Raw genomic sequence first — 17,245 nt, 5'->3', positions numbered from 1 at the left:
CACAGATAGTTATTTAATTTTCAGAAGTGGATGGGTTCACAACGCTGTCGTCTGGAAGGTGAAAACAAAAAACATCTTCATAATCAGAGCAAAGATGAGTGCCATTTAATAGCTAGCTACCAGCTAGCAAGATACCTGCTGTTAGCTACGAGCTACCTGCTGTTAGCTACGAGCTACCTGCTGTTAGCTAGCAGCCTTTAGCCTACCCAACGCTGTTCTTTATCGTTTGACACAATTTTCTGGTTTAAACAAGTACGAACACCTCGTCTGGCGAATGACAACTTAAATTATCCCACATATTTTCTACTGGCATTGTAGTACTACCAGTTGGATGACAAAATACACTAGCCTAGCCTACTTGCTTAGGTACTTGTCGCAATCTCAGAGAAGAAACCGGGTAATCCAATTTGAATTGTGTTGATGCTTTGTTTCTTGACTTTATTACTTGATCTATTCCCGTTTTAGGTAGTTATTCTGATAAATGAGGCGACCAGAACAGGGTGACTGCTTTTATTGCCAGCCCCAAAAGTATGGCTGCTTTACTGTGTGTCCGAGAAAAGTTGACCCAGAAGACGTCTACAATCAACTGGTAGCAACGTGGGCGGGTTTTAAATGCGATAAAAACAAAATCCGGGCTTGTCTCCTCGCCGATTTGAACAGCCAACCGAGCAACAACTGTCTAGCATTTTACTACCTAAGTCAGACAATGTTAAAGCGGAGATATTAAATGATATTGAATGAAAGGTGGTCGGTTCCTGTATAAACTCCAGTGTTAGACAGGTGTGGAATGTTTTTTTTGCCCTTCAGCTGGTCATTCTGACGTCACGTGAAAACTATGAATAGCCAATCATACCCTGTGAGACGTGACGTCGACGTAACCAACGCAGCGTTTCCAAGATGGGGCTTGAAAGTACTATGGTCTGGTAAGAAATAGAAAATATATACATATTTGCATCAATTCATAGCTCTTGCTACCTGATCCCCTCGTTAAATAAACATTAACTTCATCATAGTAGATGATGCGGTACCTTAATCAATATGCAGTTAACAAAGAACAAGGCTACTTTGAAATCGGAGATGAAGCATTGTCCTGTTGTCCTGAGTCATAGGCTGATGGAGGACGCTAGCTAGCCAGCTAGAACAAATTGGAGTACTGTAAATCACCCGTCATTAGCATAATGTTATTTTTCTCTGTTCATGTTAGGCATTGCAGTTGAATGACCACCTGTATGTGCTTCTGTAAATCTAGAGTAACATTAGCTTGCGAGCTAACGTTATCTGATGTTATGAAAGTTAAAGTAGCTCTTGCTATCGCCTGGATATGGTCAGCAAATCACACGACGTATAACCCTTCTGAGAATGCTAGTTGTATTTACTACGGAAGAAGTGTAACTACTTGCTTATTGTTTATTTTTGTAGTGTAATTTGGTAAGCTGGTATACTCGTAAATATAAAAGGTATGCTATATGGGTATAGGTACACAGATGACGAAACTAAGAAGTGTTCATGTTTTTTAACATTAGTGTTGACAACAGTGAGTACATGCGAAATGGAGACTTCCTACCCACTAGACTACAGGCCCAACAGGATGCTGTCAACATTGTATGCCACTCCAAGACCCGCAGCAATCCGGAGAATACCGTGGGCCTCATCACACTTGCTAAGTATGAAGCTTTTTGTCTGTTTGCTTGTGAGACTTATTGCTAATTGTTAATTGTATGACTTGTGTCAGGCATAATTGCTATTCTTGTGTTTTTCAGTAACTGTGAAGTGTTGACTACACTGACTGCTGATGCGGGAAGGATTCTGTCCAAACTGCATGCTGTCCAGCTACGTGGCACCATTAATTTCACTACTGGTATCAGAGTGGCCCAAGTAAGACAAACTCACACATACTCAGAACCACACACAAATACTGTAGTAGCATCAGATTTGTCCATCCAAAACACGCACTCACACAGCATGAATAATCTCTCCTCTCTGCTCTCAGCTGGCTCTGAAACACAGACAGGGTAAAAACCACAAGATGAGGATCATCGCCTTTGTAGGCAGCCCAGTGGAGGACACAGAGAAAGATGTGAGTATTTCCTTTTACCTCAGCTGTGTAAAGAGTGTGTGAGTTGTCAAAGGTGGGCATGTTGTGGAGAGAGTTCATGAGAGAGAGAGAGCGAGCTGATCATGCAAAATGGGTTGTGGTGGCTGATCTATTCCTTTGACGGGGTACATTTCATTTTTGTGTGGCAGTGGCGCTAAGTGCTGTGTGTGCGCACGTGTTTTCCTCGGTTGCCTCTGGAAAAACTATCTGCATCAATTGAGCATGTCTGTTACCCCTTTGTTCCACAGCTGGTGAAGATGGCCAAGCGTCTGAAAAAGGAAAAAGTCAGTGTGGACATCATAAACTTTGGAGAAGAGGTGAGCTATTCATTTTACAGAATACAATCTGCTCTCACTATATGCAAGGCAATATTTAGCAACCTGGTCTTGGTAAGATTTTTTCCACACCACAGTGAAAGAAATGAAAAGATGTGTGTGTATTGCGCATATGACAGTGAAGCATTTCAATTTGACTTTGTGTCTTTCACCGCGTCACCAAAGGCATATCGTCTCATTTTGTTAATTGATCTCCTCCTTCCCATCCTACTATGCCACATTATTTCTCTACCTAATCAACATATCCTTGGTCCCTCAGGAGCTGAATACAGAGAAGCTGACCGCCTTTGTAAACACACTGAATGGTAAAGAGGGGACTGGGTCTCACCTGGTGACTGTGCCCCCGGGGCCTAGCCTGGCAGATGCTCTGCTTTCCTCCCCTATCCTAGCTGGCGAGGGTGGTACCATGATGGGACTGGGTGCCAGCGACTTTGAGTTTGGAGTGGACCCAAGTGCTGACCCGGAACTGGCACTGGTAAGGAGCAGAAGCCTAGGTTGCAAGAGTACATTGCCGAGAGAGACACAGATGGTTGCATTGAAATGTTAGAGGTAGCTTCCAAAAGGGGCTTCTGTAAAAAATGTATGATTACTGAAGTCAGTTACTTCAGCTGATTACTGGACTTGGATTTAGGTATACTGTCCTATTTTATGTGTTACACCCACTCTAAAGATCTGGTCATATTTATAGCTCAATCTTTTCTAGTTTTTTTTTTTTTTTTCAACTACTCCTCTCCTTCTACCTGTAGGCTTTGAGGGTGTCTATGGAAGAACAGAGACAGCGTCAGGAGGAAGAGACTCGCAGAGCAGCAGTGGTCTCTACTGGGGAGACAGGCGTGTCCTCCCCTACTGCAGACGGTAAGAGAGGAGGAGTGACAAAGATGGGTGAAATGGCAAGAGGGACAGGGAGAGCAGAGAGGAACATTTATTTTTTCTAAACTATTTCAGAACGCATACATTTAAAATCTATACTTAAAGGAATCCTTGCAATTCTTGAGAAGAGCTGAACAAAGCGTGCATGCAACCCGTCTTTGTCTCACAGAGTCGGACAGCGCCCTGCTGAAGATGTCTGTGCCCGTCCCAGACGCTGCCACCCCTGCCCTGCCTGACTTCAGCCGGATGACTGAGGACGAACAGATCGCCTACGCCCTGCAGATGTCCATGGCGGGAGGAGGTGAGGGTTTCCACAATATAACCAGTAGCTCAGGCATTACACCGCACCGCACCACCTCACTTCAGCCTATCCCACAGTACACACCGCCAGCACCAACATGACCCTTCATACAGTCCAGCAACACAATGCCACCCTGTGGCTCTTAGACCTGAACCAGCTGCCCATGTTCAATATACAACCCCTCATAGCAGTTTCTTTTCCAGTGCCTCATACGTCACCTCTGTACTAGGATCAACTGGATCCAGATCCTGTACACATACATTTAGATAAATATATCTTTAGTTAGTTAGTTAAATTGGAAACATTTATAGACAAACCTAGTATGCAATTGAGGGACAAGTCAGTATGATTAATGAAATGAGTGAAAAATTAAGACTTTCGCTTTCTTACTGGACCGTAATGGTCAGCAGAATAGCAAAAAGCATTAGTAAAACAAACCAAGTAAGTAAAACTAACAGCAAGTTATAATATATTTATTAGAATAATGAATAAGTACAAAACAGATGCACAATTTAGTTAACATTATACAGTGATATTGCACGAGTGAAATTGTCAGTCTTGGTGTGTTTTGGCTACTGAGAACATTGTTGTAATGACAGCAGCAGGGGAAAAAAAGAACGTACAATATCTCACCACGCTTGAAGCAGCCTGTCACTGAAAGAGCTGCCCAATGCTCTCAGAGTGTCATGCATGGGGTGGGACATGTTCTCCCTCAGAGATCATTCACCGTTCCCACCACTTCCACTGGGTCGAGGAGGCACCCCAGGACAGACCTGGCCTTTTTTACCAGCCTGTCAAGTCTCTTCCTGTCAGCGGTCGAGATGCTGCTGCTGCCCCAGCAGACCACACCATAGAAGATGGCTGCTGCCACCATAGAGATCAGCAGGGGGGGGGGGTGGCCCTTGAACTGAGCCTACTCGGATAGAGTCTGCTCAGGACAGCTGAGCAGGACTTTTAGTTTTTGTTTGGGAACAGAAGGATCACTTTCCCCAAGGTAATGGAAATCAACAAGTCTGTAAAAATAAAGGTTCATATACTCCCACTGACCAGATCGGACACTACACCATGCCCATAGAAAGTAACCATAATAACAGGAGAAGATAACATTGAGTTCAAGTATTTGTTATGGCTGGTCAACTTTGTGTTGCTAGGCAATGGTAAAAAGTATCTGGAATGGTGAGAACATAGTTGTGGCTAACACAACGGTAGCTACTTGCTACAATAAATAAAAAAAATATACCAAGTTCAAAATTGTGAAAAGAGGAATTCTTGGGAATGAGGTCAAGGCTACATGGGACTACTTTCATGCCGTTGTAATAGTTGATTAGATAGACAAAACATTTTAAAATTCCCCTTTGATGATCAATGTGTCTCTCTCTCTCTCTCTCTCTCACTCTCTCACACACACACACACATTTGCAGAGTTTGGTGGTGCAGAGGCCATGGATGTGGATGCAGGAGCTGCCATGGACACCACTGAAGGAGCTAAGGTAAGAGTACAGATATGGGCATTAGATTTCAGCGTAACAGTATACCACATTCTTATGAGGAGAATCTTTTCTTTACTCCCTCCATTCTGTATATCTTGTTTATCTCCCCATATTTTGAGAATCGTTTTTCTTCCTATATTTTGTGGTGTTTTACATCCCGTGTTCCATGTTGTGCTCCTTCCCTGTAGGACGAGGAGGACTATGACGTGATGCAGGATCCAGAGTTCTTGCAGAGTGTGCTCGAGAACCTTCCAGGTGTCGACCCCAACAACGAGGCCATCCGCAACGCCATGGGCTCCTTGGCCTCCCAAACGGGACCCAAACCTGACAACAAAAAGGAGGAGAAGAAGAAATAGGCTCTCAGGAAACTGATGATGTCTGAAAGACACAACGTGGGTTGGCAGTGAACGAATTCTAGTGGCGTGTGTGTGTGTGTGTGTGAGAGAATGTGTGTGTGAGAAAGAGAGTGTGTGTGTGTGAGAGAGAGAGCAAGTGTGTGTGTCTGTGTGAGAGAGTGTGTGAGTGTATGAGAAGTCATTTGGGGTCTTTCCAGGCATCCTACAGGTCTTTGTATCTCCACACAAATATCTAATTTTCTGTCTGCTAAAACCTTGGTTGTATACTGTGTGCTGTTATAGATTAAAAAGTCAGATATCTGTTGAATGCGTGAGATGTTTCACCAGGGCAGCATTAATTGTATTACTTTCCAGGGTGGAATATATCCAATGTATCCAATGGAATGTATCCAGTAACTGAGTATGACCTTGAAAGCTTCCTCTGGAATGGAGTGGCCTCCCCTTTTCACATCAAACCAACTAGCACTGTATGCCACGGCCACTTCAGTAGACCTAGTGAACAAACAAATCGATCAGGCCATCTCTGTTTATGAGTTTGACAGTTTTCTTAGTGCAAATTTGTGGTGAAATTCCAGTTGAACTGAACAACATGGCACTGATGTGGCTCTGAATCCTGACAGTTTGCTGGAATACTGTCTGTCTGTCTTTCTCTCTCAAATGGCCAATGCGTACTGGTCACGGTCCATCTTGTGTGTATGAGTCTTGGGTAATGCATGGTTTATAAAGTTTTGTAGGAGAGCAGTGGATATTGTGAGCTTCGGAACCCTGAATAAATTTAAATAAGAAGTTCGTGTTATCTCGCGGTTTTTTACATTTTTGAAAACGTACTCATATATACTCTACATGCATATACATACGATATAAACAATGGCACAGCCTATGTGACCATGAGGGTTCAATGCTGTGTCTGATTTTACATTAGGACTGTGGAGATCGTACTGTAAATGTAGGTTTGTTGCTGGACACCCAAAACTTTCGAGTAAAACTTGCATGACATGCAAATCCTTGTAGTTATTTATGTTAAGTTTACTTAAATTATTGATTTCACGATCACGCCAGTCAGGAGGACCCATTAGTCAGCGTAGAATATTGCGAACACAACATCGCAGCACAAACTGAAAGCTGTTCGCTGCAAGTAGCGCGTGGGCAAAACTCTGACCCATCCTCGATGACGACAACATAAATGAGCTCTCTTCGACAGGGGTAGTCGGGAATCCTGAGACAGGTAAACAGAGGAAATACTTCTCCATTACACTTCCTTCAACAGTAAGCGCTGCAAACTGTATTTTCCATTTTAACTATTACACAGCAGATACTATTATGCGTTATTAATGTAGTTGGCCATTAAGAAAGTCATGTAAAAGTTTGCCCAGCACATTCATGCTAACCAGCTAAGCGATTACTCTGCATTGGCTCGACGTTAGATAGCTAAGTCGGCTAGTCCACTGGTTAGCCTGCCATCGTAGATACTTAGGTGGGCGCTTCTGTCAGCTATCAAGAGCACAACCATTTCCCCAAACTGTAAGGCTACGTGTCGTAGTGTGTAGTGGCTAATGGCGACTCAGTACTGCATCTCGGGTAAACGCTTAATCCATCGTTAGCGTAAATGAAATGGATTTAGCATCATACGCCTGCAAGAAAGGACGTCGAGAATTTACGTAAGAAACTGTAGCTAGCTGGCAGGCTAACTTTAGCCACAACATTTAGCTAGCATGTTCGAAAGTCTCTAGCTAATTTGCATTCTACCTCTGACAGAAACCAACATTTACAGGTGCATGGCTTTGCAGAATAGATTAGTCATAGCCGTAGTGATGTGCATGGGCCTTGCTGCTGACAAAAATATAAACGAACTTCCTGCTTGCTCCTATTTTGTGGCGAGAGCCCACGCAACACTTACTACAGCAACGGTTACCATGAAGTTTTCAGTTTCTGAGAGCGCGTGATGTCAGTCCCATTATCTGCAGTCTTGATTCAGATGTTTTATTGTACGAGTCATTGCTACTCCAGCCTTGTTTTTACAGATTAAATAGTTTGGTCTAGTAACTTGTTGATATTTACGGTTTAATAGTTTAAATAGGCATAGTTAAAATAACATCAGTGACTTTTCCCCAATTTTCTGTTGCAGATACTAGTCTGTGATACGGGAATGGGGGATATGAAGACCCCAGATTTCGATGACTTGCTGGCAGCGTTCGATATCCCCGACATTGATGCCAAAGAAGCCATACAGTCTGCGCCCGAGGACTCCGACGGCCAAAACAGTGGCACTGCTGGTGGGGTGGGGAAGGCAGGGGGCAGCGGTGGTGGACCTCTTAGACCCCCCAGCCCAACTGAGCCCCATCAGACACCTCACGCCACCACCCTATCCCAAAGCGGTGAGCTGCCAGGGGTCAGTGTAATCGTGAAGAACAGGGTGCGGCCAGATGCTTTTGGAGAGGGAGAGGGCGACACAGGCAGAGACAGCAACACTGAAGCCGGAGCCCAGGGAGGGGTTGGTAGCGCCCTAGCTGGGCCCCGTCTTGGCCTCAGACTGCAGGGACTTGGTTGCACGGAACCCCTGATACACAACGGGTTTGAGGGTTGCGCGGCAGAGGCCAGCGACCTCCCGCTGAGCCCCACCCAGACTCAGAGTCACTCCAACGGGCAGCTGTGGTCGCCCGCCTCCCCGAAAGCTGCTGCTGAAGGAGCCTCGTCCACCAGCACTGCCGTTTTTGGCAGAGCGAAGCCACTGGTGGCACAGGGGCCCAACGACTCTATGACAAAGGCCAGGAAGCCCAGCGTGACTCCGCCACAACAAGAGCACCAGCCACAGGAAGAGGAAGCACGTGCTGGTGATGTCACAGACAGATCGGCCTCCATCCCAGGGTCCGGTGACGTCCCGTCTTCCCACGTGTCGGCAGCATCTGTAGGGAGCGTGTCAACATTCTTCTCCACCTCCACTACTCCCCCTCCTCCTTCCTCGTCTCTTTTTGTAGGCCCCCTCCTCCCCTCTTCGTCTCTGGGAGAGAGCAACCTCTCGTCTCCACTTTCTTCTGGCCCCCGCCTGCCGACCGAAGCACCGGGGCCTGTTTTGCAACACATGGGGTCTGAGGACGAGGAGTCGGAGCCGGATCTCGGCAGCCCTCCGTTAGTGATTCAAGAGAGCCCGGACTCGCTCATGTGCTCCCCGCCCAAGTTCCCCCGTCGAAAACGCTCCTCCTCCTCTGGCATGTTCAGCTCTCCTTCCCTGACTCCCTCTCCCTCCGCTCTTGCCCCGACCCCCACCACAGTCGCCGTTCCTCAGCTTGTGGAGGGCAGCCCTCGCCAACGGCCTCCCTCCCCCAAACACGCCCCTGTGGAGGAGAGGAACCCGGAGCACGTCATCGAGGAGCGGGACTCTCCGGAGAGCCCCGAGCCTGAGCCGCCGGCCTCATCCCAGGCGAAGCGCACTGCCACTCTCCCCACCCTCACCCAGAGAGGCTCCAGCCCCAAAGAGGCCCCCACCCCGCAAACCTCAGCCCAGAGCGCCGCAGCCTGGAGCCCAGAGGAGGAAGATGACACGAGAGAGGAGCAGCCCATGGAAAGTGAAGAGAGCAGCAAGGTGGAGCGAGAGGAGGAAGGGAATGAGCAAATGGAGGTGGACGAACAAGACAACTGCCCTGCCACTGTGGAGTCCACCGCCGCCGCCCCTGCCGACGGCTCCACCTCTCCTTCCATGATTAAGGTCAGGATCAAAACAGTCAAGACCCCCACTGGGAGCATCACAAGGACTGTCACCAGAGTAGCACCCAACGGGACAGCCGCCGGCAAGGACGCCAACAGCACCAAAGCTTCACCGGGAGGCCAGAAGGTGATCCGGCCCAAAAGGCCCGGCGCTTCACTCCCTGGTCAGAACCAGCGCTCAAAAGGCGCAACGGTCCTGCCGGTGTCGACTCTGCAGGACGCCAGCACTGCCATGCTCTTGGCTGCCAGCAAGGCTCAAAACAAAATGGCTGCCACCCGCCTCTCTTCCAAGCTGTCCGCCACCGCAGTCAGCATCACCAAAGCCACCACCCTTCCCTCGGTGTCCTCCTCCTCGTCCCCGTCCACGTCGTCTGTGGGCATGAACGTCCGCTCTGTCTCCCAGAAGACGGTGAACGGGAGCGTCCTGACCTCCACGGTGGCCTCCCTCTCATCCGGCGCCTCCACCGGCAACAAGCCGGCTTCCATCGTCAACAGCAGTGGCGCTGTCATCTCCCGCTCCCAGTCCAGCTTGGTGGAGGCCTTCAACAAGATCCTCAACAGCAAGAACCTGCTGCCCAGTTACAAACCCGACCTGTCCACCCCACCTCCGGCTGAGTGGGGGCTGCCTATGCCCGTCGCCGGCTACCGCTGCCTGGAGTGCGGCGACTCCTTCGCCCTGGACCGCAGCCTGGCGCGCCACTACGACCGGCGCTCGCTGCGCATCGAGGTGACGTGCAACCACTGCGCCAAGCGGTTGGCCTTCTTCAACAAGTGCAGCCTTCTGCTACACGCACGTGAGCACAAGGAGCGTGGCTTGGTCATGCAGTGCTCGCACCTGGTCATGAGGCCCGTCAGCGTGGAGCAGATGATCGGACAGCAGGACACCACGCCCATAGGTGTGTGTGTGTGTGTGTGTGTGTGTCAGTGTGTGTGTCAGATTTAAATCTGGGAGTTGTCTATTTTTGGAGACCGATTGCACTTACTGTACTCCTGTAATCAGGCTCTGGGCTCTGTAAAGCGCCTTGAGACAGTTTTGTTATATATAATAGAATTGAATTGGAAAATTGTTCTTAATAAGTCATGTAAATCTGCTTTGTAACTCTTTACCTTGTGGGCTTCAGACTGTGGGCTATGATTAAATGCATCTGTATTCAGTAATGTAATATCAACCCTTTCTCTCTCTCTCATGCTTCTCACAGGTGTGCTCTCCACCTCTGTGTCCTCCTCTTCTGCGGCCCCCGGGGGGGCTTCCAGCCCAGGTAAGGAGGAGACCCTTGGAGGAGGAGGCCCCCAGGTGCTGCTGCCCCTGCCCTGCAAGAAGGCCGAGCCCCTGCAGTACACCAACAACAAGTAAGGAACCACCCGGAACCACCAATCCACACCAGACGGATCAGCACAGCACAGCACAGCACAGCACTATATACAGAATATGTGCCTCAGCACTGCAGTCAGCAAGCTAGAAGCCAGAAGAGGTGTTGTCTAGACTCTACAGCCTTTGAACCTTATTTATCATGTGTAGCAGGCTGAAGTTTGGCAGTTAAAAAAAAATGTATAGCATTGAATGTATTGAAATGTAGTTGCTCTGGTAAAGCTAGCGGTGGACTAGCTGAGGTATGCTGGTTGATCAGGCCTTGGGTGAGCTCACCACTTGAGTTTGATTGGCAGGTGTCCAGAGTGCAAGTGCCAGTTCAGCGGGAAAGCAGAGCTGGTGGCCCACTTCCAGGAGGTCAAAGCTGCCACTAACACCGTGAGTGCTGTGAGGGTGTGTCTGTGTGTTCTTGTCTGTGTGTGTGCCAGTGCGTCTCTCTGCCTTTGTCGTCTTTTCTGTCATGTGTGTTTTAGTCTGTCTGTCTGTCTCTTTAGGTTTGTGTTCTCGAGGATGTTTGTCGTGTTTGAATTTTCAGTTTGCCGTCCCTTCATTGTGCTGCTATTAGAGGTGGTTTGAGTTGTCCTTCAAAGATCTATCTAGCTACATTGTAGAGAATCGAGAGAGGCATGACTGTGCCAAACACAATCTATGAATTTGTTCCCCAGTCCCTCGCACTGTAGCATTGTACTCCATTATTATTTTTAGATGAATTCAATTTGTGCCCTCGTCTAGTTTGCAGTTGAAGTTCACTTGCTGTCAACGTGCGTTGCCGTGGAGATGTACATGAACTCTAATATAAGGCCACATAGACACGCCTCAATCCTTCTGCAATCTTTTTTTTAAAGGAAGTGATCAAGCTCTGTACTGCATGTGGTTATTGTGTGTGTGTGTGTGTGTGTGTGTGTGTGTGTGTGTGTGTGTTTATGTTTATATGTGTGTGTGTTGTGTTCACACCTATTCTCTGTTAGTCCTGCACCCAGTGCACACCTCCAATGCTGCTGCCCAACCCCTGCAGCTGGACGGCTCATCAGCGCATCCATCGCCACCGCTCCCCCCACGTGTGCCCTGAGTGTGGGGGCGTCGCTCGCCAGGCCAGCTTCCACACGCACCTGCAAGAGGCCTGCCTGCACTTTACGCGCCGCATCGGCTACAGGTCTCTCTCACACACACACACACACACACACACACACACACACACACACAGAGACACAGATCCTCTATTATGTATACAGCAAATCAGTACTAGGCTTACAGTTTGTGTTAGGTTAGCTGTGTATACCTAATTTATTTTGGGGAGAGATACTGTAATCATATACACTTTGTGAGGCGAGTGATTTGTGTAATTTAGATGCCCCTGTATTGTAGCAGTAACTACAAAGTGAATTTTGAAGATAGACCAAATCATGTCTGAGGAACCATGTCGGAGGTTATAAAGAGTCTGTGTGTCTGTCTCTCTCAGGTGTTCTAAAGAGTCTGTGTATGTCTCTCAGGTGTTTTAGCTGTCAGGTGGTGTTTGGCGGCCTGAACTCCGTCAAGTCCCACATTCAGTCCTCCCACTGTGAGGTTTTCCACAAATGCCCCTCTTGCCCCATGGCCTTCAAATCTGCCCCCAGCGCCCAGAGCCACATCACCTCCCAGCACCCCACACTCACTAGTGCACAGGCTAAGTAAGTACTTTGAATGTTGTTGTCAGTGCAAAGCATGTATCTGCATGCTGTATCTGCAAAAAAGAAGTAAACGAAATGATGCCTGTCATTACACAAATTTATGAAATGACATTCGCAATGTACCAAAAGCTGTAACTTGGTAGCTTGATCAAGTAGGGGAGGCTTTAGGGGAGACATTAACTTTACTTATGTGAACATTTTATTAATGTGAACTATGCCTATAGCTAGCTTATATTAGAACCACATCTTAAGGCTACCTGTGATATGGATTTCAAAACTATTCCCGTATCCAACATGACATTTACATTTAGTCATTTAGCAGACGCTTTTATCCAAAGCGACTTACATATGTGTGACTTACAATGTATACACATTTTACATTTACACTGATGGCACACTGCACATCAGGAGCAATTAGGGGTTCAGTGTCTTGCTCAAGGACGCTTCGACAGGGAATCGAACTAGCAACCTTCTGATTACTAAACGACTTCTCTACCTCCTGTACCACTGTCGCCCCCAACATGACAGTTTTAAGGAATAGAGGAGTCTGACGAGGGCAGGTTTTAGGGCAAAACTGCGGGACAATCAGTCCGATAGTAGAACACAAATGTTTTCTGTTCTTGCGCTTGAGGCCCCAGGCCATTAGCCACTGTTGGGCCGAAGATAGCCGTAGCTCGCACTGGCTGATAGTGGAATCGCGGCTATTGACCCTTTTATTGCTGAGATCACTTCTCTTTAGGTTATGTGTTGTTTATGTTTTCTCACTCTGTCGGATTTCCAGGATGATCTACAAATGTGTGATGTGTGAGACCGTTTTCACCCAGAAGGCCTTGCTCTATGTTCACTTTGACACTCACCTGGTCAATCAGAAGGTGCACGTGTTCAAGTGTCCCGACTGCCCCAAACTCTACGCGCAGAGAGCCTCCATGATGGAGCACATGAAGGTCACTGTCTGCTTTGTTTTATTCATAACAGGGTTGTTATTGTTTATGATTACTGCTTTGTTTTATTCATAACATAAGTTTCGTGTACGAGTTGTTATCGTGTAAGATTCCTGTTCTTCCAGGCGAAGTTAGTCATTTCGCGATTGTGTTAGAGATTTCAGAGATATGTTCCGTTTACTCTTGTCTTGATCCATATTTAGTATATTCAACACATACCACAATCCTCACATGAAGGTTTAATAGGTCGTTTAAACTAAATGTTTTGGAAATACGTCATTCTGTTGAATCCTCTTCTTCTTTTTTTTTTCTTTTTTTTTTTTTAAGAGAGAAACCCATTCTTCACTTTGTTCCTAGTACAATGAAAACATGCAGCATGTGACTGTAGATAACATAAGACATCCACAAACTGGAGACATAGCGATCAGGATTTTAACCAGAGACTCCTGATATCCCTCTGCAACACATATGGAATAATTACACAGAAGTGTCAGATTATTTTAAAATATGTGTTTATCTTTTAGCTTTATTATTATGACCCTGTGGTTTCAGTGCCTGTGCTCACTCTCTAATCTGTAGTGTGTCTTTATCCCCCTCCCATACTTCTACTTCCTCTTCCTGTTGCTAGTCGGCACACAGAGGCGCTGTAGTCAAACAGGAAGTGCCTGTCACCGTGGCGTCCGCTCCTGCCCCCGCCTCCTTGGTGAAGGGCAAGGGTCTGCTGAAGATGGAGAGCTCCGACGGGGAGGAGTGGGGCAGAGAGCATGAGGAGGGAGAGGAAGAGGACAGAGAGAGGGAAGGAGCGCCCAAAGGTGGAGCTGATGGAGGCGCCGCGCAGGCCACTCCGGGCTGGAGCTGTACACAGTGCGAGAGCCGATACACTGACAAAGAGAACTACATTACCCATATGGCCGACCTGCACGGCAAGGTCAGTCCCCCTTTCCTTCATCATTATTCACTCGTGGGTCATTCCACCTCAAATCAACAAATGCCTTCTGCTCAACCCTTATGAATGACCCTCATGCAGTTTGAAGCACCATAGACCATGACCTAATGTTTCACATTGAATCGCCCTTCTTTCACACGGAAAATGACATTTTTAAGCTCCTCAGTGGTATTCAATGTGTTGCCATGGTACTAAACCTAGGCTTTCAGTCATCCCACCACAAATGTATCACAAACATGTAGATTTGCACAGCAAACTCATTTTCTAAACTCCTTTTGGAGTTTTTCCTGCTCATCTCACTCTCCATATTGCAAACCTTACTATACTAAAAATCTAGAGCATTCTTCTTGGACCACCTACCGGTTATCTTGAGAGGATGAATATGTAAGCCCATCTGGAGTGAAATGCATTGAGCCTAGTGGGTGAGTCCGGGTTGGGTTCCCCCCTCCTGAGTGAGCATAATCAATCTGGCCTGTAAAGGGGCTGTGTGGGTCAGCTGGTCCTCTCTTAAGTGAAGGGGCCCTGCAGCTGACTCCACTAGTCTAGTCAGCTGATCTCAGAGAGTACAGGCCTTGCTTGACTGGCATGAAGAGCTGCAGCCATATGAGCTCTGTGCTGATAAGACAAGCTGCTCCTGCAAATCATTTGTGGTTATGTTTAAGCTGTGTGTGTGTGTGTGTGTGTGTGTGTGTGTGTGTGTGTGTGTGTGTGTGTGTGTGGTTCTCTGAGCAGATCCTGAAGAAGTTCCCTTGTACTCTGTGTGAGGGCTCCTTCTCCTCCTCCTCCAGCCTCAGGAGGCACATCCGCCTCAAACACAAAGACAACAGACGGGTCTTCCTCTGCCAGTGAGTTACACTTCATTTAAAACTCAGACACAGACACAGACCTTCAAAAAATACATTGAGAACTCCATGTGCCAAAACAGAACTCTGCTGACCATGAAACCCTATGGCATAAGCTGTAGAGATAGTGACTGTAACCCAGACTTGATAAAGGCGTTAGACGTAAGCCCCAAGACAAGGACTTCCATCACCACTAAGGCAACACATTACTGCCCAAAAGCTCTGCTTTGCCATTGTATTCATGTATGTAATGTGTGTGTGTGTGTGTGTGTGTGTGTGTGTGTGTGTGTGTGTGTGTGTGTGTGTGTGTGTAGGTTGTGTGTGGACAGTAAGCGCTCCTTCAGTAGTCGTCTCAGCCTGGAGAGACACATGCAGACGCAGCATGGACCTGGAGCCCAGTTGCCAGGCAGACCAGTGGACCGACCGGTCTGACTCCACCTTTTCACTCCTCTGACCAATCAGACGGTGGCAACTCACTTGACTGTCAGCATTAATACTAGCCTACTGGCCTGATCACCTGTAATACTTTACCGAACCACCCAGACATACCAGGATTTTAATTACCAGGCTTTATTCTGTTGTCCACATCTCTCTCTCTCTCTTACCCCTTACACACACAGACACAGACACACACTCAATTCAGATGTAATTGTTCTTCAAAATAATCTCTCTTTCTGTTTCTCTCTCTGTGTCTGTGTCTGTGTCTGTGTTTGTGTGTGTGTGTAGAAGCGCAGGCCTGTCTTCACTGAGGCAGGAGACAGCTCCTCTGAGCAGGACGCCACTCTGAGTTCTTTGGGCGGGGCCTCGGCAGAAGAGGACTCTCGGTGGGCGGGGCATGCAGGGGGCGGGATCCGAGGACGAGGAGGAGGCAGGCTTTCCGCGGCCAATCAGGAAGAGGCGGGTTTCCGCTGTATGCCGTGCGGCTTCACCACCGAGGACCAGGCCGAGTTTCTGGCGCACATCCCCAGTCACCGCGGCAACGGCGACGGGTCACTGCAGTGCCAGCAGTGTGGGGCGTGCTTCGCCTCTGGCCCCTCCCTCAGCCGCCACCGCTTCATCAGCCACCGCGTGCGCGACACGCCCCCTGAGCCTCCGACCGCCGACGTGGACGGCCTCGCAGACGGCAGCGGCGGTGGTGAGCTCGGCGCGGACGCCACGGGGTCAGCAGCGCCGGCCGCGGGGTCTCCGGGGTCGCCGTCGCAGGGGGAGGAGGAGAAGGGCGCGTGCGCGTGCAAGGTGTGCGGCAGGCGCTTCGACAAGGCCTCCGACCTCAACACGCACTTCAGAACTCACGGCATGGCCTTCATCACCGCTCACAAGACTGACAAACCCGTCTGAGAAAAAGAGAGTGAGAAGAGAAATTCATGCCACCAGAAAAAAAGAGGTCTGCATTTGTTTGTTTTTTTTCACCCAGGAGCCTCTGTACCCATGACATTGAAGACACACTCACCTTCAGATTGTTGGCCTTGTTTACAGGCCCTGATTGATTAAGAGGTTATCCCTGAAATCCCACAACCAGAGTATGGATTCATTTTGTTGCAATTATACTTTTTTTCAGCCATACAGTTCTGTCAAAAGTAAAGGTTTATATTAAAAAGGTCAGCTCTGGACCATAGAGAGGAGAAGGTGGGGAGCCATATTTGGGACGATTGAGATGTGAGAAGGGCCCCAGAGCTGTCCTCTCTGTTGCCTGTTCTTTATGCTCTTTGATAAAGGCACAGACAGACAATCACAGACAGAAGGAAATAATCGGTGCATTTTATGTGACCTTTCACCTTTTGTCTCCACTTACGCAATCAGGGTTGATTTGTAATGAGCAAAACTAGCCTTGTAGAATGTTTGGTTACAGCAAGCTTAAGACACAGACATGGGTGTCATTCACCTTCGTCTCTTGCTTCTCAAGAAAAGTTTCTTAAATTTGCTGAACCATGAAAGTGCCCTTGACTGGGACATTTTGAGAATGTAGTTCTTCAAGGTGGTGTGTGTGTGTGTGTGTGTGTGTTTGAGGCAATATCTAAATCACGGGGGACTGCTTGCTTGACAGAAATACTAATAATGAAGACAGCCACGAGAACACTGTAAATGCATAGATTTTTACATATTTTATTCTCTAGTCTCTGAAATCAGGTATGCTTAACAGATATTTTCTATGTCAGTTGTGTGTGTGTGTGTGTGTGTGTGTGTGTACAGTGGCACCAGCGACGGTTTCCTCCAGGAACCCCCTCCCCCTCATTTTTCCTCTTGTGTTTGTGAGACCTTAATTGCTTTCTAATATAAAATATGAAATTATTGAGTTATTGTTCTTAATAAAATATCCAGTCTCTTATTAAA

At 47.7% G+C, this 17,245-nt stretch overlaps 2 protein-coding genes across 7 annotated transcripts; both read left to right on the top strand.

Annotated features, from left to right (window-relative positions):
• Window positions 1–821: 821 nt before the first annotated feature.
• Window positions 822–6,233, top strand: LOC105901691 (26S proteasome non-ATPase regulatory subunit 4-like). The gene is made up of 10 exons (XM_012829178.3): window positions 822–923; window positions 1,524–1,664; window positions 1,761–1,875; window positions 1,991–2,077; window positions 2,344–2,412; window positions 2,690–2,905; window positions 3,177–3,285; window positions 3,470–3,601; window positions 5,024–5,091; window positions 5,280–6,233. Exons 1-10 carry the CDS (start codon window positions 898–900, stop codon window positions 5,445–5,447), a joined length of 1,131 nt encoding a protein of 376 aa, XP_012684632.1. The 5' UTR covers window positions 822–897; the 3' UTR covers window positions 5,448–6,233.
• Window positions 6,234–6,314: 81 nt separating this feature from the next.
• LOC105901690 (zinc finger protein 687b-like) lies at window positions 6,315–17,245 on the top strand. Of its 6 annotated transcripts, none has more exons than XM_012829176.2 (11): window positions 6,315–6,672; window positions 7,573–10,045; window positions 10,349–10,499; window positions 10,815–10,896; window positions 11,487–11,671; window positions 12,009–12,185; window positions 12,967–13,129; window positions 13,755–14,054; window positions 14,805–14,917; window positions 15,229–15,340; window positions 15,641–17,245. In XM_012829176.2, the coding sequence occupies exons 2-11, from the start codon at window positions 7,594–7,596 to the stop codon at window positions 16,250–16,252; spliced, it is 4,347 nt and encodes a 1,448-aa protein (XP_012684630.1). In that variant the 5' UTR covers window positions 6,315–6,672; window positions 7,573–7,593; the 3' UTR covers window positions 16,253–17,245. The 6 variants fall into 6 exon arrangements, 5 of the variants coding, with proteins under 5 accessions (XP_012684630.1, XP_012684629.1, XP_031431628.1 ...); XM_012829175.2 differs by having other exon boundaries at window positions 6,315–6,713; XR_004164589.2 differs by lacking the exon at window positions 6,315–6,672 and adding an exon at window positions 6,901–7,218 and having other exon boundaries at window positions 15,229–15,397; window positions 15,641–15,735.

The sequence above is a fragment of the Clupea harengus genome, chromosome 11, assembly GCF_900700415.2.
Source record: "Clupea harengus chromosome 11, Ch_v2.0.2, whole genome shotgun sequence".
In the NCBI taxonomy this organism is placed as follows: Eukaryota; Metazoa; Chordata; class Actinopteri; order Clupeiformes; family Clupeidae; genus Clupea; species Clupea harengus.
This window is presented reverse-complemented; position numbering and strand designations above follow the sequence as displayed.

Bases quoted from the DNA above. Each gene is read 5' to 3' on its own strand.
- LOC105901691 (XM_012829178.3), top strand. From the start codon at position 898: ATGGGGCTTGAAAGTACTATGGTCTG. The intron at 2,078-2,343 runs GTGAGTATTTCC...TTTGTTCCACAG, and splicing joins TGGAGGACACAGAGAAAGAT to CTGGTGAAGATGGCCAAGCG. The intron at 2,413-2,689 runs GTGAGCTATTCA...TTGGTCCCTCAG, and splicing joins TCATAAACTTTGGAGAAGAG to GAGCTGAATACAGAGAAGCT.
- LOC105901690 (XM_012829176.2), top strand. From the start codon at position 7,594: ATGGGGGATATGAAGACCCCAGATTTCGATGACTTGCTGGCAGCGTTC. The intron at 11,672-12,008 runs GTCTCTCTCACA...TATGTCTCTCAG, and splicing joins ACGCGCCGCATCGGCTACAG to GTGTTTTAGCTGTCAGGTGG. The intron at 15,341-15,640 runs GTCTGACTCCAC...GTGTGTGTGTAG, and splicing joins GCAGACCAGTGGACCGACCG to AAGCGCAGGCCTGTCTTCAC.